This window comes from Crocodylus siamensis, chromosome 6 (genome assembly GCF_052110815.1).
Source record: "Crocodylus siamensis isolate JL-2025a chromosome 6, ASM5211081v1, whole genome shotgun sequence".
Taxonomy (NCBI): domain Eukaryota; kingdom Metazoa; phylum Chordata; order Crocodylia; family Crocodylidae; genus Crocodylus; species Crocodylus siamensis.
In genome coordinates, this window is record NC_143400.1 from 10,322,327 (window position 1) to 10,349,128 (window position 26,802).

Here is a 26,802-nt window from a genome sequence, read left to right on the forward strand (position 1 = left end):
GGGGCTGGACTCGATGATCTTCTGAGGTCCCTTCCAGCCCTAATGTCTATGAAATTTATGAAATCACTAGCAGCACATGTGCAGCACTTCTGCAGATTCATATCCAGCCTCCTTGAGCATCTGGGCAGGGCAGCCAATGCTTCACTCAACTTTATCGCTGCACCTGAGTTCATGTTTCCACCCTGAGCTAAGCTGTGGGTCCGGAGTGAGGGGCACCAGGTGGGTGGGGTGGGGGGGCAAGGGGCTGCAAGGGGTTGGTGTTAGTGATGGTGTCTATGGCTGGCTCTGGGTGTCTGTTAACCCTTACCACCCTGCTGCATCAGGCACCACCTTGGGAGACCATAGGAGAAAGCCTTCCACCACCCCAAGGATCAAAGCAGGGAGCGTGTGTGTGTGTGTGTGCGCGCGCGCGCATGCGCACACACAGGTGCACACATGCACGTGAGATCTGTGTTGGCAGGTGTGCTTGTGTCCCAGATACTGTTTTCTGTGGTTTTGAGTATTTTCTGAATGCCTGGGGTTTTTGTGTGTGCGCGCGCGCACACGCATGCCTCAATCACCTAGGTTCTTGGGTGTGTTCATGCCCTGGATGCCTGGATTCTGCATGTGTTTGTGTGTATGGGATGCTTGGGTTTTCTCCCAGATCTGAGAGGGTCTGGTGGGTTAGAGCAGGGGGCCTGGGATACCTGGGCTGTGTGTGTGAGTGCCCCAGAAATCTGGGTTGTGTGCATGTGTTCCCCAGATATCTGGGTTGTGTGAGTGTGCATGTCCTGGATGCCTAGGTTGTGTGTGTATGTGTGTGTGTCTGGCACACCTGGGTTCTATGTGGGTCACCTGCTGCTAGGTGGTCTCTGCTACAGAGGAAGGCAAAAACTCCCCCAGCCCATACCATTGTGACCATGGGGTAAAATTCTTTCCTGACCCCAAATCAGGCATCGATCTGACCCTAAGCAGAGGGGCAAGACCCTCTAGCCAGGAAACTCTGGCTTTGGTCCTAACAGAAGCGTTGGCACAGCCCAGTCAAAGTAGCCAACACCCAATGCCTTTGGGCAGGCTTAAACCCCCTGACACATGCAGCAGAGAGCAGGGGGCAGGGGTGGAGGGCCATCAGCAAAGCCCAGAAGCCTGAAAAATGCCCATAGTAGAACATAGGCCTCAATATGCCTAGATCACCCCACACCTGTGGCTGCCCAGCCTCTTCTTGAACCCCAACAGGGATGGAGAGTCCCCAGCTTCCCTCCACATCTGTCCCACTGCCTCCCTGCTCTAACAGGGAAGAAGTTTCCTCTGAGATCCCATCTAAACTGACTGAAACTTCAAGCCATTGGTTCATGTCCTCTCTGTGGCAAGAGAGAAAAGGCACTTTCCCTCTTCTTTATGGCAACCCTTTGGGTATTTAAATCTGCTCTCGTGTCCCTTCTTAAGCACCTTTTCTGTAAGCTGAACATGCCCAGCTCCTTCAGCCTCTCCTGCATGACGTAACTTCCCTGGATCATCTTTGTCGCCCACCTCTGGACCCTCTCTGACTTCTCCATGTCCCTTTTAAAATGCGGAGCTCAGAACCGGAGCACACAGCATCCAGATGAGGCCTAGCCAGTGCCAAGCGGAGAGGCATCGTCACCTCCTGTGTCCTGCAGCTCGTGCTTTGATTGACACAGCCCAAAACCTCGCTGGCCTTGTGCATAGCTGTATCCCACTGCAGACTCATATTGGGTCTGTGGTCTACCAAGACTCCCAAAACTTTTTCCATAAAGCTGCCATCCATCCAGATGTCCCCCATTTGATACTTGCATTTGTCCTCCCTGAACTTCATCCTCTCCTAGGAGCACACCTCCTGCTGCTGCCCCTGCCCTAGTGACAACTTGGTTTGGTATCTGTGCAGATCCACATGTGCACATTTGTCAGCTCAATAAAGCAGCCAGACCCAGACACTGCCCTTGCCTAGGTTCTTCTGTCATGGGTGCTGGGGTGAGAAGGGCCTGAACACCTGATTTCTACGTGCTTCTGGGAGCAGGCTGAACAGCAGGATGCCTGGGTTTCCCCAGCCAGGCCTGCTAGAGGCTGCCCCAGCTCAGTGCTGTGCAGCTGGAGTGAAACCTGACTGCTGACAGCAGGAGGGCTGGAGAAGTCACTGTATTTGGATGTGACAGGAATAGGCAGTCAGTCAGTATACAGGAGTGTGGACTGAAGATGCAATTGAGCTCTGGAGATGGGATTCAGCTGGAGATGCAGCCAGCTCGGGGTGGAGCCACTGGAAAATGGCCACACATAACACTGCCCAGGAGTGTGCACCAACTGCTGATATGCAGCCAGCTCTACCGTGCTGCTGCAGCCACACATAACACCTCTGGCTCCACACACAGAGTTCACCTGAAGCTTGGAGCAGCCAGCTCTGGGGTGGGATTGCTGGGGAACAGTTCACCCTGCAGAGTCTTGAGATCCAGCCAGGAGCAGGGGGATAGTTTGGGGCACCCAGGTACTTTCTCAGCTCTGAAGAGGAGTCTGATGAGTGGAAGCCTGGATCCTAGTCCCCCATCTGGGAGTGGAGTGGGATCTGGGGGGTTGAGGTGGAAGGGGCTGGGATCCTCTGCATTGACTGATGTCCCACCCCGGGGCCTTCTTTCACCCACCAGTCTGCAACCTCCACTCCCCACACAGGCTAGGGCTAGAAGATGGGACAGAGGGTGATGATATGAGGGTGGCAGGGGCTCTGCCAGCCTGCACCATGTACTGCAACAGTCACAGCTGCAGCAAGCCCAGCTAGTGATCTCTGCCCTGATTCAGGAGCAGCTGGCACCCTGGGAGCATCACCTATATGCCTAGCAGCCAGGCCCCAGGTGTGCAGCCCAGCCTGCAGTTCTGCTCTGACAAGCCTCCCATCTCCAGCACTTGGCTTCTCCTGCCTCCTGACCTCAGTTTTCAGCTTATTTCTGGGCTTCAGCTTTCTGGAGCAGCATCTGAGGTGCTGCGAAGCCACTCAGGAAAGTGAGATTTTTGTCTGACAAATCTGAAAAACAGACAAATGTTGAACTAGAACAACTGCAGGGTGGATAAATTGATGCTTTCCCATTGTGGTGACCATTTGTGCTTAGCTCCTTGTGCTTTTCAAACCTAATATATTACCTAGGAAATTGAACGGTCCCATAAAATGCTGTTGTTGTTATTGATGTTATTCTTGTTTGGGTCTTAAATGGAATAATATAGCGCTGGGCCCTTGGTGTATATAGAAATATTGCATTGTATGTGATGAGATTACACACACACACACGTCATGTTAAATGTGATGATGCCCCACATTGTCTGCATCCCCCTTTTCAGAAGCCAAGATCTGCCCATACATGTACCTTGGTTAGTCTAGAAAGATACAACTCTGCCCTCCTTTCTGGCACGGCCAGAAGGCCAGAGTCATTCCAACCAACAGGACAGCTGTTTGCAACAAGGGGTCACACCTGGTTGTGATGTCACAGTGTCCCCACTCTTGTCTGCTCCCAGCCCGATCAGGCAATGCCCAACCTGGGCTCTGGGTCCCTGGGCTCAGACCAGAGGTGATCACCTCACATGAAAAATGTGCACCGGGCGGCTGGCTGCTTCTCCTGCAGCTGGGGAAGACCCGGCAAGTGCAAACTCATGTGCTTGAGTGGAGGTAGTGGATGGGTTCTTCTCGACCTGGAAGGACATGGGCAGTGGGGTCCCGCAGGGCTCGGTCCTCGGGCCCGCACTGTTCAACATCTTCATCAGTGACTTGGATGAGGGGGTAGAAAGCACCCTGTTCAAGTTTGCTGATGACTAAGATGTGGGGGGATGTGGGTGCACTAGAAGGGTGCAATAGGCTACAAGCTGACCTTGACAGGTTGCAACGGTGGGCGGATGAGAATAGGATGGGGTTTAACACTGATAAGTGCAAGGTGTTGCACATGAGGAGGAAGAACCGGCACCACACTTACAGGTTGGGGAACTCCCCTCTTGCCAGCACGGAGACGGAAAAGGATCTTGGAGTCGTCATTGACTCCACGATGAACATGGGCCGGCAGTGTGGGGAGGCAGTCAAGAAGGCCAACCGTACCCTGTCATGCATCCACAGATGCATCTCAAGCAGGTCCAGGGAGGTGATCCTCCCCCTCTATGCGGCACTGGTCAGGCCGCAGCTGGAGTAATGCATCCAGTTCTGGGCGCCACACTTCAAGAGGGACGTGGACGATATGGAAAGAGTCCAGAGGAGGGCCACTCGTATGATCAGGGGTCAGCAGGGCAAGCCTTATGAGGACAGGCTACGGGACCTGAACCTGTTTAGCCTCCACAAGAGAAGGTTAAGGGGGGACCTTGTGGCCTGCTACAAACTGGTCAGGGGGGATCAGCAGGTATTGGGGGAGTCCTTGTTCCCCCGTGCGCTGCCAGGAGTGACCAGGAATAACGGTCACAAGCTGGCGGAGGGTAGGTTTAGATTAGATATTAGGAAGCGCTACTTCACAGTCAGGGCGGCTAGGGCCTGGAACCGGCTTCCAGGGGAAGTGGTGCAGGCTCCTAGCCTAGGGATTTTTAAAAGGAAGTTAGATGAGCACCTTGCCGGGGTCATCTGACCCCGGTGCTCTTTCCTGCCAAGGCAGGGGGTCGGACTAGATGATCTTCCTAGGTCCCTTCCGACTCTAGCTACTATGAAACTATGAGGTTGGTTAGGATTTCAGTTCCTACGACACGCTCCCTCACCTACACACACTGCCCCCAACTTCCCACTGCCCCTTAGGAATTCAACAGTCAAAATGTGCTGAACAAACTCCCTTCTTTCTGTGGCTGCCTCCAACAACAGGAAAAACCAGCCCTCCTGCCAGACAACTAAGTCTCATTCTGAAGTCACAAGGTTATTTTCATGTTAAAGCAGGGGTGGGCAAAATACAGCCCGCGGGCCAGATCCAGCTGGGCTGGCTCCCCCCTCCATGCTGGTGCAGCCCAGCCTGGCTCCATAGAGCCCTGCCAGCCCAGACCTGCGCTCCTGCTGCCCTGTGCTAGCCCTGGACACTGATGCGGCCCCATGCTCCTGCCCAGCTGTTGCTGCACACCCACGCACCTGCTCGCTGCCACTCACCCCCGGCATTTCCAGCCTTCCTGCCCACCACCACCCGACCACTCCATCACCACGTGGCTCCCATCTGCATTGCCAGACCATGGAAGCACAAGGCTCACGGGGGTACCCAGGGGCCAGGATGGGGGGCTATGCATGTGTATATACATGTGCACATCCATACAATGAGGAAAGGACAGTGTGTGTGTGTATCTGTGTGTGCGCAATGAGGGAGGGATAGCGCATTTTTCTGTGTGCACAATGAAGGAGGAACATAGTGTGTGTGCTAGTTACCATCCATCTGGATTTTCCTGGACATGTCTTCTTTTTTGGACCCTTGTACTCCATCCAGGCAGATTTTTTTGAAGTGCAAGCAAATATCCACGATTTTGTTTTGCTTCTGCTTTTGCTTGGGGCTGGAGGCAGTTGGAGAAGCTGACTGGCTGTCAAGAGATCGTATGTCGTATGCTCTCTGCATGAGCCTGGCAGCAGCTGGGAAGTCATGTGTGCACACGTGGGCAAGCAAGCTGCTTGTGCAGCAGGGCTGGGACGGAGCAAGGGCTGCAGGTCAGAAATGAGGGGCACCGGCAGCGCTAGGAGGCAGGGGGCTGCAGGTCAGGAGTGAGGGACACTGGCAGGGCTGGGAGAAAGCAGGGGGCTGTGGGTCAGGAGTGCAGGGCAGCAGGGAGGAGCAGGGAGCTGCTGGTCGCAAGTGAGGAGCACCAGCAGGGCTGGAGGGTGGAAGAGCGGCTGCAGGTCAGGAGTGAGGGGCACCACCAGGGCTAAGGGGGCAGGGGACATATCACTGCCTACCCCCATAATCATAAACCCCGTCTCCCCTCCCCCCCACAGGTGTCCTCTTTTCTGAAATTGGGGGGAGGGGGCAGCTGGCACGTGGTAGTGCAGAGTTCTGAGGGGCTGAGAAGCAAAACCTGCTAAATTGGGCTCATGGGGTGGCAGTATCAGCTTCTTGCAAAATCCGATAGGCATGTGCAGGCCTGGGAGGGAGGTGATGTGGTGGGGAGGAAAGGCAAGGTCAGGGTAGAAGGCAGGGAATACCTCCCTGGCAATAGTTGTCTTCCTTCTTGCAACTCAAGAGCCTAACATACCAGAAACCCGGGGACCAGGAGTGAGAACAAAGCTGGGAGTCTACCAAAAACAGTCTCTGGGTATCATTTAGAGCCAGTTGTCTTGGGGAGGGCACCCTATTGTGAAGGCACTTTTTCCCCTGAGACCACTGACTGCTTTTAGAGAATGATGAGGATGGCACAGCTCCAGGGCTGATTTAAAGATCATCTCCTCACAAGTTCCCCAAGCATCTGGGCTGGGCTCTGGATGAGGCATTGCTTTTTAACTCCTCCCCCTCATCAAACCTTGGGGGCCAGCCTCTGTGCTCTTAGGGTTCTTCAGGGCCCTAGAAGGGCCAAACAATGGATGAACTCTTGCTACAGTCCACCAGCAGGAGGTTCCTTGCCTGGATGAAGATACTGGTGGGTGCTGAGCAGATAAACGTTCCCAAGCTCTTTCGGCATTGTTGTTAGTTATGCATGCTCCCAGATATGGATGCACTGGTGCTGGGCCAGTTTGGAGGAGTGAGGGAAGCACTTCCCACACTTCAAGCACTGATGTGGTTTCTTCTGTGTGTGGATGAGCTGGTGCGGGCTAGGTGGGAGGATCGAGTGAAGCTCTTTCCACACTCTGAGCACTGATACGGCTTCTCCCCTGTGTGGATACGCTGATGCTGAGCAAGGTGGAAGGAGTGAGTGAAGCTCTTCCCACACTCTGAGCATTGATGTGGCTTCTCCCCTGTGTGGATGAGCTGGTGCCAGACCAGCTTAGAGGAGCAGGTATAGCTCTTCCCACACTCTGAACACTGATGTGGCTTCTCCCCTCTGTGGATACGCTGGTGCCAAGCCAGGTTGGAGGAGTGAGTGAAGCTCTTACCACACTCCAAGCACTGATGCGGCTTCTCTTGTGTGTGGATGAGCTGGTGCTGGACAAGGTAGGAGGATCGACTGAAGCTCTTCCCACACTCCAAACACTGATGTGCTTTCTCCCCCATGTGGATAAGCCAGTGCCGGGCCAGGTCTGAGGATAGGGTGAAGCTCTTCCCACACTCTGAGCACTGATGTGGCTTCTCTCCCGTGTGGATAAGCCAGTGTCTTCTCAGGTTTGTGGAATAGTTGAAGGTCTTCCCACTCTCCCAGCACTGATGTGGCTTCTCCCCTGTGTGGATACGCTGATGCTGAGCCAGGCTGAAGAAGCGAGTGAAGCTCTTCCCACACTCCAAGCATTGATGTGGCTTCTCCCCTGTGTGAATGAGCTGGTGCCAGGCCAGGTGAGAGGGGCAGGTGAGGCTCTTCTCACACTCCAAAGACCAATGTAGATTCTTGCCTGTGTGGACGAGCTGGTGTTTGGTCAGGTTGGAGGACAATTTGAAACTCTTCCCACACTCCAAACACTGCTGTGGCTTCTCCCTTGAATGCATGCACCTATGCCTGGCCAGGTTGGAGGGCTGCCTGAAGCTCTTCCCATACTTGGTGCCATGATGTGGCTGCTCTCCACTCTGTACACACTGGTGCTGGGACAGGTCTTGTCAGCAGATGAAGTTCTTCCTGCACTCAGTACAGCAATGCATCTTCCTCCCCAGGTGGATGTGCCAGTGCTGAGACAGGGAGGAAAAAATGGGTGATGGTCTTACCACACATTACACAGTGGTACTGACATTTCTCCACTATGCCCATGTAGGGGCTTATCCAGGTCTGAGGAGCATACAAAGCTCTTTCCCCATTTGGTGAAGCAATAGGGGAGCTCTCCAGAATGGATCTGGGGGTAAGCAATGAGGGTCACAAGGCAGGTAAGGCTCTTCCCACACCTGGTGCATATGTACATCTTTTCCCCAGTGTGCCCCATCTTATGAAGAGCCAGGAGGGATGGACAGTTAAAGGTTTTCCTGAACTTGGAGCAAGAGCAGGCTCTGCTCCTGTGCTTGGCAGTGAGCTCCTGATTCCCGCTGACACCCTCCCCACTCTCTTGGCTTGGATGCAGTGCCTCTTTCCACTGGGTCTTTAGGTCTCTCATCTATAAATACTCTTCCCTAAACCCACAGCTCTTTCTGGGTTCTGCCCCTTCTCCATTCTCACATCCAATTGGAGATGGTACCTGGTTTACTGCTACATTCTTCATCTGCTTTTGGGGTCTCCCCTGACTCTTGGGCCATTGTTGCTTCTCAGATCTCAGGAAATCCATCTCACCCAAACTCCCTGGCGAAGTCCATGGTGGCTCCAGGTTTGCAGGACCTTCCACAGGAGTCTCCTCCTCAGCTCTATTCATGAGCAAGACACCTCCTGCATAGGGAAGAGAAACTCCAGATTAGTCCCTGTCCTGCTGGCAACAGGCAAACATTGTTATTCCTTCTGCTGGGACGGGCCTGAGTAGAACCTGGACCTTGGCCCTTGTGTTCCCTCAAGAAATCAAGGTCTTCCTTCCAAAACCCAAAGTGCTGGTGGTGAAGGAAAGGCAGGTCCTTGTGCTAGGCTAAAGTTCCCTACTCAGGGCAGTTCAGAGTCAGACTCTCAGGTTTTCTGTCTCAGCTGTCAGCCCCATCACCTTGGACCCTGCTAAGACAAAGACGTGCATAAAGGACACGCATGCACCGATAAAGATTTTTTGAGCTGATCCCGATGACCAATTATTAACGAGCCATACTGGGAAATATCAATCCAACTGCTCATATGCAGCCTGGAAAGCAGCGTCCATCCAGTAAGACTGCTGGGGGGAAGGAGTAGTCGTGGGGGAGGGGCAGATCAAGACCCCCATGGGGAAGGAGGGAGTGTGGTTGGGGCTGGGGAGGGGGAGGTGCTGCCCAGCCAGGGTACAACAGGGCAGGGCAATGGTCGGAGCCGTGGCTCATCCGGGGTGTGCAGCTCTGCAGCTGTACATACCCCGAGGGAGGCATGGGGGACATGTCCCCTGGACCTGTGCACGGGGCAAGGGCTGTGACTGTGGCTTTCTTCTGAAAGGAGCAGGGCTGTGCTTTCTGCCTGCTTCCAAGGCAAGGTCTTGTGCAGGGAATGAACCCAAGGAGCTTTCCTCTGCTGACAAGTCCCAGCTGGCCTGTATGTCACAGGAGTCTCAACTGGGTGCAAGGCCTTGGCAAGACCCTGAACCTGGACACTGTGCTGAGTCTTAGTCTTTGTGACACTCAGGGCCCTAGAGATGAAACAGTGACAGGGAAATTCTGGTGCAAAACATAGGAGATTTCCTTCCTCATATAACATGAAAGCTTCTGAATACTGCCTGTGCCATGGAGCCATTTAATGCACCCTGAGACCATGATGAAACTCTTCCTGGGTTCCAGATCTACCTGGCCAGGAGAAGCCATGGAGAGCCCTAGCTTCTCTCTTGTCCAAGAGCAATGGTTAAGCAGAGCTTCTGTATATCTTCTTGGTTTCCACAGGGGACTACAAATCCCATCATGCCCTGGGAGAGGGTGTTAGAGAGCTGTGGTTACCCTGGGCTGGGGAATGAATTCTTACATTACTGAGTGAAGATGCAAATTTAAGATCATGGTATCCCAGGGAAACCAGATATGGGCTGAAAAATCAAGACAGCAAACTTGACTGTCCCCTAACAGCTGTAATTAGGGAGAGAAGGGAAAATTTGTTTGTCTCCATATTGTTTGATTTCAAGGAGAGGGAACAACACCTGCCTGGACACATTACAGTATAATGTACTGTATTTGAGGTGAGCACCCTACAACGGCAGCACACCAGCACACAGCACATCAGCAGTTTCCAGGTTTCCCTGGCACTCTGGGCATGAGCATTTCTGAGGGGAGTCGGATAGAGGGGACAGGCATAACTCACCTGGCAGCAAGTCCTCCGACCTTGAGATTTCCCCACCATCCTCATCATCACAGACCCAGAGCTCCACCTGTCCTCGCTGGATGTGACAGATTAAGTCAGGGGTGGGACCTCGATATCCTGTTTGAGACAGTGGTTAAAGAGCGTTTGGGACTGGGTACTGGATGCAGAATAACCAACTGTGATTTGAGGAATGGATGCAATGAACTCAAGGTTTCATTGTGGAGGAAACAGTTAGGGTGAAAGAGAAGGCACTGAAGGGAAAAGACTTAAAGAGATAATGGCCCCTATCACAGAAGCAGTGAAGGAATGGTCATAGGAAACAAAGCACCAACCACTCCCTGGTATAGAAAGGGTATCAAACTGACAGAATCACCAAAGATAGGCATGGAAATGCAGTGATTGTGATGTACTAGGGGTCAGAAAGATAAAGCTTTTACCTTTTTCAAGGTACCAAAATGAAGAGACATTGGACACACTTACATATAGATAATATTTATCTCATCAGTGGAGCTCCAGTTAAAGGAAAGAAAATTACCTTATTCTCAGTAAAGGTTTAAAAGGAGGACCCATGGCAGTGAAAAGCACCCATGACAGGTGGCTGACAACGAAACTGTTTTCTGGGATAAAGCATAAATCAGCATCACTAGGGCACAGGACAAGATGATTTTATAATAAATGTAGTTGCAACTGAATCAAGCATCCCATCCAATGGGAGAATAATCCCAGGAATGGAGATGAGTTCACAGATTGGCAAATATCACCAGGTCTAAAACAAAGTTCCTCAGAGTCACGGAAATGACAAAAAGAGAAGGTAAAAAGACATTTCATAACATGTGAAAGTCTATAATGTAGAAATGGTCTATGTCTTCTTTGTTGAGCTACAGAAAACATTTGAGAAATTCCCTAAGGAAATCCTCTGGCGGAAGCAGAGGGAAAAGAAAGCATCAGAAAAGTTAAACTAACCTAGTAAATGATAAGTACCTCAACCCTAAGCACAAGCAAGAACAAGCCCCTGTATTAGAGATCACTAGGAAACGAAAAACGGTTTTCACTAGGCCCTGCACCTAGCCCACTTCTCCTTATCACACTGATGGATGTCTGATCTGCAGAAGGATTTTAAGAGAACAAGAAAACTTTTGACAAGGACAGAGTGAGCTTGAGAGCACAGGTCTGACTGTAAATACAGCAAAGCCAGAGTCTCTGCTCTATGGAGATGAAGATGTTAGGAAGGAATGTGGACAGAAGCTTCCAGTGACCCCTTGGTAGAGGTACCTGGGTTCCAGCACGTGTACATATGTCACTAGAGGAAGAGGAGAGGAAAGGCATCATCCACATGTTGTAGCAGCAGAGGCTAATAAGACTTCCATTAACTTGTGCTGGATCATAACCAAAGGAGGAGAAATAGCATTTAGATAGTACTGAACTGAGCATGCTAGGACCGTTAAATGCGTTTGGACAAGAGACACTAGTGAGGGAGAAAATTAGAAATATTCCCCAAGGAAGAGCTGTTAGTGAATTTATGCACAATGACTTGGATATGATATGAATGTGCTGAGAAGGCAAAGGAAGATCATGTTGTCAAGAAACTGCTGGATATGGAAGCACCAGCAGTTACAAGAATGGGGAAGACAAAAGAATCAAATGAAGGAGGATCTACCAATATACGTGAGAGAGGTCTGATCACTGACAGAGCAGTGGGGAAAGAGTGGATATAAACCACCAGCCTGCATGAGGATGAGACTGCTGAAAAACAGGAAGACGACAATAAACTTCAGAGTTCACACAGCTCCAGGGAGAAGCAAGAACCAAAGATTTACCCAGGGAAACGAGGGCTTGGAAATTCCTCAGCATCTGATCCTGGTAAAGCACCTTGTCTTCATCTTCCAGCAGCTCCCACTCCTTCCGTGTGAAATACACAGCCACGTCCTCAAACACCTCCCGGAGCTGCAGTCACAAGTGTTACACCATCAGTGTCTCCTGTTCCAGCTGCTCCCAGCCCCCACAGCCCTGTCTGGAATCACTCTGTATTACACCTCATTGCAGGCTTAGGGATGACAGGTAAGGCTGCAGTATTCCCCAGTCTTCAGCTGACATGCGATGTGGATGCAGCTGCAGACATAGGAGTTCATGTGTCAGCCTTAGCCCAGCTAATCACATTCTACTTGCTCAGTCCTTTGAGGAAGCCTGGGCAGTACTTTTAGGGACAGAGAGCCCCGGCTCCATGCACTCTGACAAGGCCTGCCCATGCCAACACTTCCCTGGCTAGCTGTACTTAGGAGGGACCTCCTGCTAATGCCAGCTTGGTGTGTTTGCAGCTTCCATCACCACAGGCTTGATGCTCTTCAGGTCTCTCTGTACCCCAAATTCTTTACAGCCCCCCTGGCTCCTCCTGTACTCTGCCCCAGCTATACTCTCACACACAGCTGAACCTAGTGCTCTGCTCACCTCCAAGCTCTCCCCGTTTTGAAGATTTGCTCTGCCATTTCTGCACTTGGCCTGGCTCAAGTATCACGGAGCCCCTCTCCTCCAGTCTTACTGGGAAAGTCTTCTGCAGCTCCAGGTTAACAGGCCCCTTCTTAGGAGGCTGCTGCTCAGCTCTGCTCAGGGTCCCAGCACCTGCAGGGTGCAGAAAAGAATGCACAGGTTAGCACTGTTGCTGCTGGCACAGGGAAAGCCCTGCTAGTCTCCTGTACTGGCCTGGGACTGAGGCAGACAGAGGCTTCAGTGTGTGGAAGAGGGGGGAGGCTGAAGAATCAAAGTCCCAGAGGTCTGGGTAACAGACCTCCACAGGCATGAAACTGGAGATGAGCCCCAATAACTCTATCCCAGTGCAGGGTGGTGATGATACGGTCTCCCACAACGTTCTCACAGCCAAGCTAAGGAAGTACAGGTTGGACGAATAGAGTAAGGTAGATAGAAAACTGGCTGGAGCATTGGGCTCAGAGGGTAGTAATCATTGGTGCAACGTCTAGGTGGCAGCTGGTATCAAGTGGAGTGCCCCAAGGGTTCAGACCTAGGGCCAGTTTTGTTCAATGTCTTCAACAACAACCTGGAAGACAGCATAGAGTGCACCCTCAGCAAGTTTCCAGATTACACCAAGCAGAAGGGGTTGGGGAGGGGGGGAGAAGTAAATATGCTGGAGGGTAGGGCTAGGATTCAGAGAGACCTAGACAAATTGGATGATTGAGCCAATACTAATCTCATGATTTTCAACAAGAGCAAGTGCAAAGTCCTGCACTTAGGATGGAACAATCCCACGCACCGCTACAAGGTGGGCACTGACAGGTTGGGCAGCAGTTCTCCAGAAAAAGACCTGGGGGTTACAGTGGACAAGAAGCTCAATATGAGCCAACAATGGGCCCTTATTGCCAAGATGGCTAACGGCATCCTGAGCTGCAATGACAGGAGTGTTGCCATGAGGCCAAGGGAAGTGATTATTCCCCTCTGTTCAACACTGTTGAGGCCACATCTGGAGTTCTGTGTCCAGTTTTGGGACCCCCCATTACAGAAAAGATGTGGACACAGTCCAGCGGAGGGCAACAAAAATGGTTTGGGGGGCTGAAGTACATGACTTGTGAGGAAAAACTGAGGGAACTGGGCTCATTTAGTGTAGAGAAGAGAAGGCTGAGGGTGGATTTGATAGCATCCTTCAATTACCTGACAGGGGTTCAAAAGACAATGGAGCTGGCCTGTTCTCAGTGGTGGCAGATGACAGAACAAGGAGCAATGGTTTCATGTTGCAGCACGGGAAGTTTAGGTTACATATTAGGAAAAAGATTTTCACTAGGATAGTAGTAAAACACTGGAATAGGTTACCTAGAGAGGTGGTGGAACCTCCGTCCTTGGAAGTTTTTAAGACCTGGCTAGACAAAGCTTTGACAGAGAAGATCTACTTGGGGATGGTCCTGCTTTGAGCAAGGGTGCTGGACTAGATCACCACCTGAGGTCCCTTCCAACCCTAATTTTCTACAATTCAGGATATCAAAATGGGCTAGGAATTCTAACATCTAACTATGTACTATTTGAGACAGTATAATCATGTAACCTCTTTAGAAAAGTTTTATAAATAGGTCACAACAGGCTATGAACGATATCAGGGGCCCAATGTTATGGGGTTCCCAGAGGCTCCACTATAGATTTGTAAAGATTAAAAGAAAACCAGTCTACCTAATGGGATTCAGTGCTCAGACTCTAGATGATCCCATTAAGCATCTCTGTGATGTTAAGTTCCAGTTCTCAAATTGTGGATTTGTCTCGCCAGTGATGATATCCTTGTTAACAGCAAGATATGGGGATGAGAGATAACAGATGCGATTACCTACCCATCAGCCCTCTTGTCTCTCTGCAAGTTTGTGCACACAGTCAAGCCCTTACCTCTCTTTAGAAGTGTAAAGTTTCAAGAAGTTAAATGAATATAGGAGATCAAACAACAAGAACGAACTTTTTGTAGAAACAATGATTAAATCAAGGCTTCCTGACCAGGGATTTAAATCATGATTTAAATTGATTCGATTTAAATCAAATCCGCTTTGACAACAATCAGATCACTGATTGTTGCCTCGGGAGCGGGAAAGGACCCAACCAAAATAAATCCTCTTTCTGCTGGGAGCTGCACACATGCAGGGAGAAAGATCAGGGGGCTCAGCCTGGGAGCTGCCCACCCACAGAGATCAGCGCTCTGTCCCAGCCCAGCCACCTGGTTACAAATATTGCAGCCCTGTCCCAGGTGGAAGCAGACATTCGAGCCTCTCCCCCTGCACGCAGGACAGCCACTCAGGCACCCAGACCCACACCCGGGCCTCCATCCTGTACTTCACCTGACTCCTGGTGGGGCAGGGGCTCCTCTCTGGGGACATGAGGTGGCTTATCCCCAGGTGCCAGGGTTTCCCTCTGTCCTGCCCCCTCCAGAGACCTGTTGGCATGACAGGCTTTTGGCTGCTCCAGCCAGGAATCACCAGGTTCTTGCAGTGCCCCAGAGGACTGCATCTCGTCTGAGAGCACCACCTCGACATTCACACTCCTTTCAATCTAGGAACAAGATAAATATGTCATGGGGGAGCTGTGGGAACATCCCCCAAGCAGGGGAAGATGGGGATGGAAGCATGAATGATCAGGGTTAAATGCTCTCAGCTAGAGCTTCTCATGCTCCACCTGACACAGCCGGACCCCCTCGGCAGACAGAGGACAGAGCTCTCACACGTGGCTATAAACCTCCCCAGGTCCCTTGGCTTCCACGTAATGAAGGCCCCAGGAGCACTGATGCCAGGTCTCTGGGGTGGGGACTTCATCCCCTGGTGCCAACTGTGGGGTCTCCGAGGGAATCGCAGCCTCAGAAGGGGGCTGCATGGTTGGCATCACCTCCTGGGCCCAGATCTCCTGGTGTTGAACCGGCTCTTCCTGCAGATGCTGTTTAAGCGCCTGTGGTGCCGACCACCTCGGCGACACCCCCACCCCACCCCAGCCTAGAGGACAGGAGGGACTTTTCCTGCCCCCTCAGCTCCTGCCTGGACACCTCCTGGGTCCTGCTCCTCCAGCTTCACCTCAGGCTGCAGCGGGGTCACGGCTGCCACGGGCTCCAGCGCAGCCACGGTCTCCCCCAGCCGGGGCGGGGGCCCTTGCTCTCCCTGCGCTCACCAAGTGTGCTTGCCAACGGCATCCAGACGTCGCCACCCTGCCCAAACCCCGCTGTCCCCACTCGGAGCAGCCTCGGGGTCGTCCTCGCTCCCCCGCCTGCCCGGGACCGGCGGGCTCCAGACACCCCCGAGCACGGCTCCCCCCGGCCTCACCCGCCCGGTCCCTGCAGTGCCCGCAGCGCTGCCGCCCCTCCCCCGCGGGGGACAGCCCGCCGGCCTGGGCGGTGTCTCCAGCGTCCCCCAACAGCAGCAGACACCGGCGAAGCCTCGTGCCCCGGACTCCGCCCCGGGCCCAAGCATGGACCCCGGCCCCGCCCGCCCGTGACGTCACAGGGCGTCAGCGGCGCGTCACGCCCACGCCTCCCCGCGCGTTAACCCTTTGCTGGCAGCAGGGTTGGAGACCCCGCCCTTACCTCACGCTGCTGCACTGGTCTGGGGGGATTGCGCTCCCCCCGCCCGGCCTCCAGCTCCCTGCGCCTCAGTTTCCCCCCAGGACCCTGCAGCTCCCTGTGCCTCAGTTTCCCAGAGCCCGCCACCCCCCGAGCCGCCCACAAGCCCTCAGGGAGCCGTGCCTCCGTTTCCCAAAGAGCCTTTGAGCCCCGAGGCCTGTTTCGCACCGAGCCCGGCTCCCTCGCGCCGGTGCCCTGGCCCAGGCGCCTGGGGCGGGAGAGGGGCGGGGGCAGCATCCAGCACAGCCCGGGCGCCCGGGACATACACAGGGGAGAAACTAGGCATCGCTATGCCCAGCTCGTCCCCGGCCGGGGGCTGTTCAGCCCCTTCCAGGACACCTCCAGCGACGGACACTCCCCAGAGACCTGTGCCGTTCCCTCCCCGTCTCACGGCCAAGAAGGTTTTCCAGATTTCCCGTCTCAATTTACTTCGCTGCAACTTCAAGCCGTTGGTCTGCATCCTCCTCTCTGCAGCGAGAGAAGAGAGGCTTTCCCTCTTCTGCGCTGCAGCCCTTCAAGTACTCACAGACCGCTACCACGTCCGCTATTAAAGCGCCTTTTCCGCAGCCTGAACAGGCCCAGCTCCTTCAGCCTCTCCTCAGGTGACTTGTTTTCCTTGATCATCTTTTCTGCCCACCTCAGAATCCTCTAACTCAGGCAAAATATGGTCCACGGGCCGGATCTGGACCGCCAGGCCATGCTATCTGATCCATGTGGACCCTCAAAAATTTAGAAAATTAATTATCATCTGCCCAGCACTGGTGGAAGCCAGACCCAGGAGGAGCCAGCAGCAGGACCCGGTGCCAGGAGGACCCAGCACTGGCAGAAACAGCAAGCAAGACCCCATCCCACCCCCACCCAGAGGCTTCTGCCGGTTCCTCCACCCTCCTTCCATCCCAGAGCACAAACTCTGGTAAGAAGAGGTGGAGGGAGGCGCGGGGAGAGGATTGCCGGCACAGCAAGAGCCAGCCCGGCTCCTCTGGCACCATGCAGTTTCTGGCTTCATGGCCAGCACTGCAGGGAGCAGCAGGAGCCAACTGGGAACCATGTGCTGCTCGAACAGGGCGGGGGGCAAGGGAAATGGCAGGGGTAGGGCCATGGGGGCAGGGGGGAAGTGCCAGCAAGTGAGCGGGTGGGAGCGTGGAGCCCTGGGGCCAGGGCTGGCAGCAGCAGGAGCCATGGGGGCCAGGGCAGGTGACTCCTGCTGCGTTCTGCGTCACAGCCATGCAGCTGGGAACTGCGCTGTCAGAGTGGCGGGGGGGGGGCGAGCAGTGGTGGTGGGTGGTGAAGAAGGGAAGAAACTGGGGAAAGGTGGCAATGGCAGGCAGGGGGGAAGTGGCAACAGGCTGGCAGGAGTGCAAGGCGTGTGCCAGTGCCCTAGGGATAAGGCTGGCAGGGGCCCAGGGCAGGGTGGCAGGAGCTGGGCCGGCTCTGCCCTCTCCCTGCAGCAGGAGCCCACCCAGCCCAGACCCTGTGGTTTCCGGCTGGCTCCTGCTGCATCCCGTGGTCCTGGCTACGTGCCCGGAAACTGCGTTCTGCCGAAGCGGTAGGCAGGGGGTACTTCTCCATGTCCCTTTTAAAACCTGGAGCCCAGAACTGCACACAGCATCCAGATAAGGCCAAGCCAGTGCTGAGTCAAAAGTACTATCACCTCCCACATCTTGCACCTAATGCTTCTATTGATGAAGCTCAAAACTGCATTGGTCTTTTGTGCAGCTGCATCACACTGCAGCCTCACATTGAGTCTGTGATCTAGCAAGACTCCCAGATGCATTTCCATAGAGCTGCCGTCCAGCCAGGTGTCCCCTGTTTTGGATCTGTGTTTTTGATCGTTCCTCCCAAGGTGTAGCACCTTGCATTTGTCCACATTCAACTTCATCCTGTTAGCTAGAGCCCAACTTTCCAATCTGTTGAGATCCTTCTGAACTGTGCTCACACCCTCCGATGTTGTCACAATCCTTCCAGGTTATTTTCCTCTGCAAACTTGCTTGAGAAGCTTTCTATGCCAGCATCCAAATCATTAATAAACACTTTGAACAGCACCAGGATCAGGACCGACCCCTGTGGGAATCCATTCAAATCCTCTTTCCATTCTGATATGGACCCATTGATTATTACCCTTTGCTTACAGCTACTGATCTAGTTATCTATCCACCTCGTGCTGATTTTATCCAGCCCATATTTCTCCAAGTTGTTTATGAGAAGGTCAGGTGGGACCTTGTCGAAAGCCTTGCTGAAGTCTGTACACACCATATCCACAGCATCCCCTACATCTACTCAAGTAGCTACCTTGTGAAAGAAGGAGATCAGGTTTGCATGACACAATTCATAAATCCACACTGCCAGCTCACAATCAGCCTTTCCTCCCCCAGGCCTTCCTTATGATAAACTCCAGTCACATCCCAGGTATTGAGGTGAGGCTGACCAGTCTGTAGTTCCCTGGGTCCTCCTTCTTGCCTTTTTAAGGAAGGACACTAAATGGCCCTTTTCCAGTCCTCTGGTACTTGGCCTGTCCCCCACGACTTCATGAAGATCATTGCCAAGGAGTCCAACATCTCCTCTGCCAGTTCCTTCAAAACTCTGGGATGAACCTCATCCAGCCTTGCTGGCTTGAATTTATTCAGACCCAACAAAAGTTCTCTGGCCATCTCTTTTGTTATCTCCACCTTCAGCTTGCCCCCTTCTTTATCTCAATAATCCTTCTTAAGTGTCTGGCTGCAGCTTAATTTTTTTGTGAAGACTGAGGCAAAGTCTGTTGCATAGCTCCATCTTCTTTGCATCTTCTGTTAGGAGCTCCCGCTGGCTTGCAAACAGAGGTCACACAGCTGCCTTGGTCCTTTTCTCACCAACAGGTTTACAGAACCACTTCCTGTCCAGCTTTGTCTTTGCCTTCCTGGTTTTGTCCCTGCAGGCTCGTGTTATTCCCTGGTACTCATCGTTGGTGACCTGCCTGTTGTTCCATGGCCTGTATGCTTTCCATTTGCTTTTGCAGCACCCTAGAAGCTCCTTGTGCAGCCACATTGGTCTCTTGCCGTTCTTCTTGTGCTTCCATCCTGTTAGGACAGTTTCTGGTTGTGCTTCTTCGAAGCTCCCAGCCCTTCTGGGCACCCTTACCTTTACCCTTCAGCCTATCCTCCCATGACACCCTGCCTATTAGCTTCTTGAGTCAGATGAAATCTAGCTCTTTGTAATATAGCATCCTAGCTCCCTGTCTCAGGATCTGGAATTCCAGCATATCGTGATCACTTCCTCCCAAGTTACCCATCACCTTCACATCCTCCACCAGTTCTTCCCCATTGGTCAGGACAAGATCCAAGAGAAATGATCTCCTAGTTGTATCCTTCACTTTCTGGAACAGAAAGTGTCCTCCACATCTTAGGAACTGGCCACCCACAAAGCAGGCCCTGCCCCATCCCAGCTCTAGGCATCTGGCTGCAGCTGGTCTTTGCAACAAGCCAGCTGGCAGCTGGGGCAGGGGACAGGGTCTCCTTCAGGTACCTTTTGGAAATGCAGCAGAGACGCTGCAGTGGTTCAGGGGCTGCCAGGTGGACTGCTCCAGCTCATGGCCCACACCAGCTTATTCTGGCCCTGGTTAGCATCTGTCCCATTCCCACCACGACAATCAGCAGGCAACCCAAGAGCTGGACATCTATGGCAGAAGGGCAGTGTTCAGGGCACAGGACTTGGCTCTCGCCAAGCTCGCCATCCATCAGACCTGCCCTCCAGAGACTTTTTGGGGCAGGGTGTAGGCTGGGACCAGGGTCCTTGAGGCTCAGAGCTGGAAGGCCTGGCTGGCCTTGCTCCAAGCTCAAAAGCCCCATAGCTAGCTGCACCCCTGCCTTGAAGAGCCTGCCTTGTGCTGCACCAACTGAGCCTACTCCAGGGGACCTGACTTCTCTCCCGGCTCTGGGCAGAGGGTAGAAGAGGGGCTGAGCAGTCACCAAGGGGTGAGGCAGGTCACACAGACTTTCTGGGTTCCTTGTGGACTGAGCAGGGCAGGTGTGCGGGGCATCATCCCATCACATGATCATGGCTAATCCTTAGTGATGGACAGGAGCTAGAAGTCTTGCTGCTAGGCCAGGGTCAGGGGCTGCATTTCTCGGTCTCAAATCCCAGCAAAGACAAGGAGAACCAAGGGCTGCGGCCATCTGCAGCGGGCAGCACCTAGCCCAGGGGAACACAGTTGTTACCCCAACCCAGCCACAGGCCACCTGCCACTGCAGCCCCACAGGAAGCCCTAGATACCCCCCTCTCCCTGCCCAGGTGCCCTCCTTGCCTTATGCACATGGCCCCATTCCCCTCAGCTGCCCCCAGCTCTACTCCAACCCCTCTTGTCCCAGCGATCCCAGCACTCAGCCCCACCCCATCATGCCTTAGGCCCAGGCCCACCTCATGCCCCACAGTCTGACCCTGACACTCATGGCCCACCAGCCCACTTCCCCAGCACAGGCCCTTGACCCTTGACCCCAGTGAGCCATCCTCTGCACCTTGTTGCAACCCCACATCTCCCTCTACCCACCCCAGTCCCTCTGGCTCCCAGCTCTTTGCACCCCCTTTCACTCCAGTGACCCCATCACCCCCCTCAACCCTATACCCTCCCCCACAGCCCTTTGGGGCACAGCACCCCACCTCGAGCTCCTTGTGGTCCCATGAGCCCCTTCCCCTCAAAGTCCCTCCCAACACAGCCCCTCCTCCCAGCCATAGACCATGGGGGTGGGCTGGATCCACGCTGTCCTCCACCCTACAGCTGGGGCCACAGCTGTACCATATCTCTTTGCCTCTGCTTTACAGCTTCCTCCTGCCTGGATCTGTGGGCCACAGCCCCTAGACTGCATAGCCTTCTGCCATCCTCACCCCAGCTCTCCCTGTCTCCAGCTGGCAGTGGGTTCAAGTCCCCTGGGAAAAAATGCACCCCATGCAAGGCCTGGGAAGCAGCACAGTTTTTACTGGACACCCTGGGGGGAGCAGAGAAGCATTAGCAGGAGTAGATGGCAGACGGGATAGCAGTGGAAGAGAGGGCAGCCTGGCTGGTAAAAAATCCAGGGCTGTTTACACAGGCAATGTGGAGAGATTAGCAGGAACCCGGTGGTTAACAATGAGCCAGTCACATGCTTCCTTCAGCTTCACCCGGAGAGCAGCGTGGCTGTCCCTGCCAGGCAGTGGTGTTGAGCTATGTGGTCAGGACTCAGAGGTAGTGCACCCCCAGCTCCCCTGGCTCCCTCCTGCCTGGGCTTTCTCCTCCCTTGCCAGCATCGTCCATCATGCTGCTGCCTGGGAAGCAACTGAGGCTGCGAGTTCTGGAAGCTGAGCCAGCCCTGGGGCCACCAGCCAACACTGGCCTTACCCCCCCTCACCCCCCCAGGCCCCTTGAAACGACAGCTTTCCTGACCCTGGAGCCAAGGGGCAAAACTGACAGCAGCTCTTCCCACCAAAGATACTGTGTGGCGGGGGGGGGCAGGGGAGGACATCCTTGGAGACCTCAAAGGGAAGAGCCTTTTGGGGACAACACAGCTCGGCAGCCAGACGCAGGGCCCAGTTCAGGGCAACTAAAGAAGCCTGACGCTAGATGGGAGCCAGGGGTCCCAGGGCTTTCCTGGGTACCTGGAAGTTGATGACCCCCAGGGTGTGAGCTGGGAGGCCTGAGGCACCTGGCACGGGGACCCCGGGGAAGAGGCTCTTGTGTGCTCAGTTGCAATAGTCCTCAGTGCAGTGAGAACAGCTGTCTGCATCAGGAGGGCAGCAGAGGCTGTCACTGGAGAACTGAATGACCTACAATGATAGAGAGAGGCCCGAGGCATGAAGGTGAGGTGCTGAGATCAGCCCTGAAGGAGGAAGGGACTCAAGATGCTGGAGCAGGGGCTTAGAGCTAGGACTTCTGGTTCTGACCCAATCCCAGGGCTGGGTGGGGGCTCAGTGTGTGAGAGCAGAGGGTGGGATCCAGGACCCTGGATCACAATCCCAGTCCTAGAAGGGCAGTGGGTTGGTGGGCTGTTGGAGCCCAGACCCCTGTGTTCTCTCCCAGTGTCTGTGCCCTGAAGGGTGATGAGTTACTGGCTGTGCCAAGACTGATATATCCCCAGCTGACCCTGGGCAGAGCCTGCTCCCTCTTGCTCCATGCCGGGCCCTATCTGTGCCAGCATAAAGGGATTCTGCCTCAGTCCATGCAGGACAGGATCTAGGACACATACTATGTGCTCTGTGTCCATGTAGCAGGGGCCAGAGGCTGCAACAGTGCATGGACCCTCCCCCTTCTCCCCCCAGCCAAGGCCAGACCCCACTCACCTCATACAGCGGTTCCCAATCCTCTGAGCCGTGGGTAGCACTGACCCCTGGAGAAGGAGGCAGGGAGAGGCTTCGTCTGTCCCAGCACCTGGCCCCCTGCTTCACCCCTCCCCACCACAGCCACCGCACCCCACGGGCAGGACACACATGTGGGAAAGACCCCAGGCTCCACCCCAGAGCTTGATCCCAGGTACAGGGCTTTTCCTGCCCCAGCCATGAGCCCACTCCCAGGGCACTGTAGTCACTTCCTCCCTGCCTCTAAGCTTTGCCCCTTGTCTGCAGCCATGCAGCAGCTCCCATGTGGCCCTAGCTGCCCTGCTGCTCCATGTCCTGTTGTGACCTCCTCTGGCCTCTTCACCCCCACCTGGGGACCTCTTACCCAGCTTCACTGCCTGTGACTGCTCCTGCAAGGGGGCTCTCCGGGCCAGGCCGTACACCCCAAGGTGAGTCAGGACCAGTAGCAGCAGGACTCCAGTCCCAGTGCCTGCCAGGAGCCCAGGGCTCAGGTGGTGGCAGTCACTACCACCTGAGGGGACAGAGCACTTGTCATCAACCTGGAACCCGGGGGGTAGTGGGGCTGGCTGGGGCGAGTGGGGCTGAGAGTGCTGCGGGGGAGCAGCAGCAGGGCAATGGAGGGACCCCTGTAGTGGGGGCTGGGCTGGGACAGCAACATGGACATTGGCAGGAAGGATTCTCTGCCCTCATGACTGGAGGACACTGGCTTTCAAGGCAGAAAGGCTTGAGACCCCCTCAGTGCTGTGAGGATAGGATAGGGGAGCCAGAGGCCCACCTGCACTGGGCCCATTGCACTGGGAATGGCACAGGCCCTGGACACAGCCAGCCTGGGGCCAGCACTGCACCACCACCTGCAGACAGCTCCTGCCCTGGCTGAGAGGGCCCCTGGGACACATCCCAGGTCGCCGCCTGCCTCTGGCCAGGAAGCCCCTCTTGGCTGATCCCAAAGGCAGAGCTCATTTCTTCAAGACAGACAGATCCCAGAGGTCGCTTCTGAACCCACTGGGTCCTACTCTGAGGTGCCTGGTGTCAGCGAGTGGAGAGGGACAGCAGCATGGGGTGGTAGCTGCAGCCTCGTTTCCTCCCAAGAATAAGCTCTTTCCAGAGAATGATGCAGACCCAGATCTTTGAGAACAGGCTCCAAGAGCAGGCTGACCTGCCCTGTGCCATCCAGCCATGAGGGGGTACTCTGTACTTGGCTGTGAGGCTGGACCTGGTCAACACTGGGGCATGGCTGGAGGGTGAGCTGGGTGGAGATCTACCTGGGTTTGGCCTTCCAGGAGCAGGCTGCTCCCGGGAGCAAGGGGTCTCTGGGTTTCTGCCTGTCCCACCCAGCACAGGGTCCCTTGTCCCACCTGGCCCTTACACATGACCGTGATGCTGAGGGAGTCGGAGACAGCTGTCCCCAGGGTGCTGTGTGCCTTGCAGTGGTACTTCCCAGTGTCCTCCGGCCGCACCCGTGATAGCACCAGCTCCTGCTGCGCTATGTCCAGCTGCTTGCCATCCTTGTACCAGGAGAAGCCCAGGCCAGCATAGGTGCTGCTGTCAAACTGGCACATCAAGGCTAGGGATTCCCCCACGAGGGGCTGGACGCCTGGTGAGGCCACCACGCAGATCGTGGAGTTGGCTGGGGAGGGAGCAGAGACCAGGGACCAAGGGCATCCCCCATGAGTGAGCCAAGATCCCCAGGGGAGCAGCCCCACACACCAGCATCACTTGCCTCTATCCCCAGCAGCTGTGGCAGGTGGTCCCATGTGTGAAACTCCCCCCTCCACTGCCAGCCATGCCTCCTTGGTCATGAGAATGGGACAGGCCATGGCTCTAGGCCAGGGGAGCTGAACTTTTCTGCCTACTGACCAGAGGAGTGGCACAGGGCCCCCCAAGGCTTGGCACCCCCCACTACCCCCAGGTGATGGGATTGAGTCCTGGGGGCCTGGCTCTGCCCCCTCCTGCCCCACATGCTCCCTGGAACCTGGCATTGCCCCCTCCTGCTCCCAATTCACTAGGATTGGGTCCTGGGGGCCCGGCACCACCCTCTCCTGCCCCCAACTCACTGGGATTGGGTCCTGGGGGCCCGGCACCACCCCCTCCTGCCCCCTATGTGCCAGAATTCAGTCCTGGGGGCTTGACACTGCCCCTTCCTGGACCCAATATGCCAGGACTGGGACTTTGGCTAGGGGCAGATCCTTGCTCACTCCCCTCCTTCAGGGTCCCATGGCAGAGAGGCAGGCATGACCTACCTTTCACAGCCACATAGGTGATGGGTGACACCAGCAGGTACCCACGGCCGGCACCCGGAACCCAGTGCAGACAGCTGTAGTTGCCCCCATCAGAGACCGTGGCCCTCTCGACCCGCAAGAAGCGTTGGCTGTTGTGGTAAGTGAAGCCGTGGACCCACAGGACTAATGCAGGGTTCATGGAGCTGTCCCCCAGGCAGCGCAGGGTGAATGTGTCACCCTCTCGGATTGGGCCCGCAGCCACTGCCTCCACCAGCAACCGTGGTGGTGCAGGCAGCTCTGCAATGCCCCAGGAGTGGCTCAGAGCCAGGTCTTCAGCCCCTGTTGCAACCCCGCCCACCCCACCTCCACCCCCCAGCTCCCACTGACCCGCACAGGACCCTGATCTGGGCAGTACCCCTGCCCCATCCACACCCCCATTCCCACCCTCATGCTACAGCCACCTCCTGACTCCTCAATGGGCCCCGATCCTGGCCTGGAGGCACCCAGTTACCCCTTGCCCCTCCTGGAGTAAGATGTGAACAGTGCCCAGAGGAGAAGGATCCTGACCTTCAGGAGGGCTCCAGGCTCCCTTGGGGAGGCAAGGTCCCCCATAGCCCTGCAGCTGGCAGGACAGGACCTGCCCCTGGGTGGTGAGGAGGGGATCCAGGTTCAGCTTGTTAGTGCCATGCTTCATCTGCAGCGCCTCAGCCCCAGCCCCAGCCCCGGCATACCAAATTGGAACGTAGGGGCAGCTGCCTGGCACAGAGCACATCAGGGTAGTCGACCAGATGCTCCCCAAAGTTGACACGGAGAAGAAGGTCGGGCAGGGATGCTCTGTGTAAAGCAGGGAGCCACAGCCATCAGCACAGAGCCAAGGCCCCAGCGCAACTGAGACGCCAGGCCAGGCCTTGCACCCGAGGCAGCAGCTTCCCTTGACCCCAAGCTGAAGCCGGGATAGAACCAGGACGTCCAGACTCAGCCCCTTGCTGGAGCCACCAGGCCCTGCCCCAGCCAAGTCACTCCCTCCTGGCACTTCGGATCAGTGCATCTCAGAGCAACTGTCCCACTGCTCTGCCTGCTGCTCTGGTAGTGCCCTTCTACTGCTCTGCTCACTGCTCTGCCTACTGATGTGTGTCAAACACATAGCCTGCAGGCCAGATCTGGCCCATGGAGCTGAATGACGTGGCTCACATGGGGCCCAGGGACGCATCAGCACAGGGCGCTGGTCCCACCCTGGTCTCCCCATGACCCAACGCTGATTGCACACCCCTAGGTCTGGGGGAGCGTGACACTCCTGGCTAATGGGGAGGGCTGCCCCGAGGCACAGCCAGATCATGGTATGTGGGCCAAGGAGTACGGTACCTGTCACTGTGAGGCGGAGCCTCTGTGGGCTCCTCCAGGTCCTGTTCTGGGTCTTCAGCTTCACGTGGTAGAAACCACCATCACCTTGTTGTAGGTTGCCCAGTCTCAGGCTGCAGTTGTGCCCCAGGTGCCCCAAAAACTCAACACGGTCCTTGAAGATCGTCCACTTCTCCTTGCTGGAGTCGTATATAGTTTCAGTGTGGCCCTGGCGCTGGTCCCGGTACCACACCACAGCCTGCAGCTGCTCCCCCACAGGCAGTGTGTAAGAGCAGGGCAGCGTCACACAGGAGCCCTGCTGCTCCCACAGGGACCCTTTGGGCAGGGTCACCCCACAGGCCTGGGCACAGGCACCTGGCAAGAGGAGAGACAGCACTGTTGGCACCATAAGGCAATGGCCACAAGGGCCCATGGCACCCACTCTTGGCAGCATGCAACCCCTTGTGACCCCTGCCCTGCTCCCTGCCCCTGGCACCACCTCAGACCCCTGCCTTGCCCCCTAGCAACCCCTGCACTGCCCCCTGCCCCCTGGTGCACCTTGTGACCCCTACCCTACTCCCTTCCCCTTGGCACCTGCTGCCCTGCTCCCTGCTGCCTGGGGAACCCTTGTGATACCTGCCCTACTCCCTGTTCCCTGCCCCCCTTCATTACCTTCCATGCCCCCTGTGTCCTGCCCCTCACCTGTGACCCCTACCCTTTCCCCCAGCACAGCACCCCTGTCAAGCCACAAGCACACAACCCCATCCTATCCTACTGCACCAGCCCCAGCCACACTGCAGGTACCACCCGTCGCCCAGCCCCGCTCACTGCTTGGGGTGCCAAGGGGCAGCAGCAAGGGCAGCAGCAGCAGCAAGTCCATCGCAGGTGTTTCTGTACGACCTGTAGGGAGCAGAGGCTCACAGAGCCTGGTGCTGGTCTGGG

At 55.4% G+C, this 26,802-nt stretch overlaps 2 protein-coding genes and 1 pseudogene across 2 annotated transcripts; all 3 read right to left on the bottom strand.

Moving 5' to 3' along the window:
• Window positions 1-4,417: 4,417 nt before the first annotated feature.
• On the bottom strand, window positions 4,418-7,652 carry LOC149860954 (uncharacterized; annotated as a pseudogene).
• A 3,987-nt stretch (window positions 7,653-11,639) lies between these two features.
• Window positions 11,640-15,857, bottom strand: LOC149860955 (uncharacterized). The gene is made up of 4 exons (XM_090053710.1): window positions 15,711-15,857; window positions 14,742-14,952; window positions 12,370-12,540; window positions 11,640-11,868 (listed from the first exon to the last, which is right to left on the bottom strand). The coding sequence occupies exons 1-4, from the start codon at window positions 15,855-15,857 to the stop codon at window positions 11,852-11,854; spliced, it is 546 nt and encodes a 181-aa protein (XP_089909836.1). The 3' UTR covers window positions 11,640-11,851.
• A 5,834-nt stretch (window positions 15,858-21,691) lies between these two features.
• LOC149860956 (cell adhesion molecule CEACAM1-like) lies at window positions 21,692-26,360 on the bottom strand. The gene is made up of 5 exons (XM_090053631.1): window positions 24,544-26,360; window positions 23,670-23,930; window positions 22,668-22,814; window positions 22,289-22,335; window positions 21,692-21,775 (listed from the first exon to the last, which is right to left on the bottom strand). The coding sequence occupies exons 1-5, from the start codon at window positions 24,719-24,721 to the stop codon at window positions 21,692-21,694; spliced, it is 717 nt and encodes a 238-aa protein (XP_089909757.1). The 5' UTR covers window positions 24,722-26,360.
• Window positions 26,361-26,802: the final 442 nt, after the last annotated feature.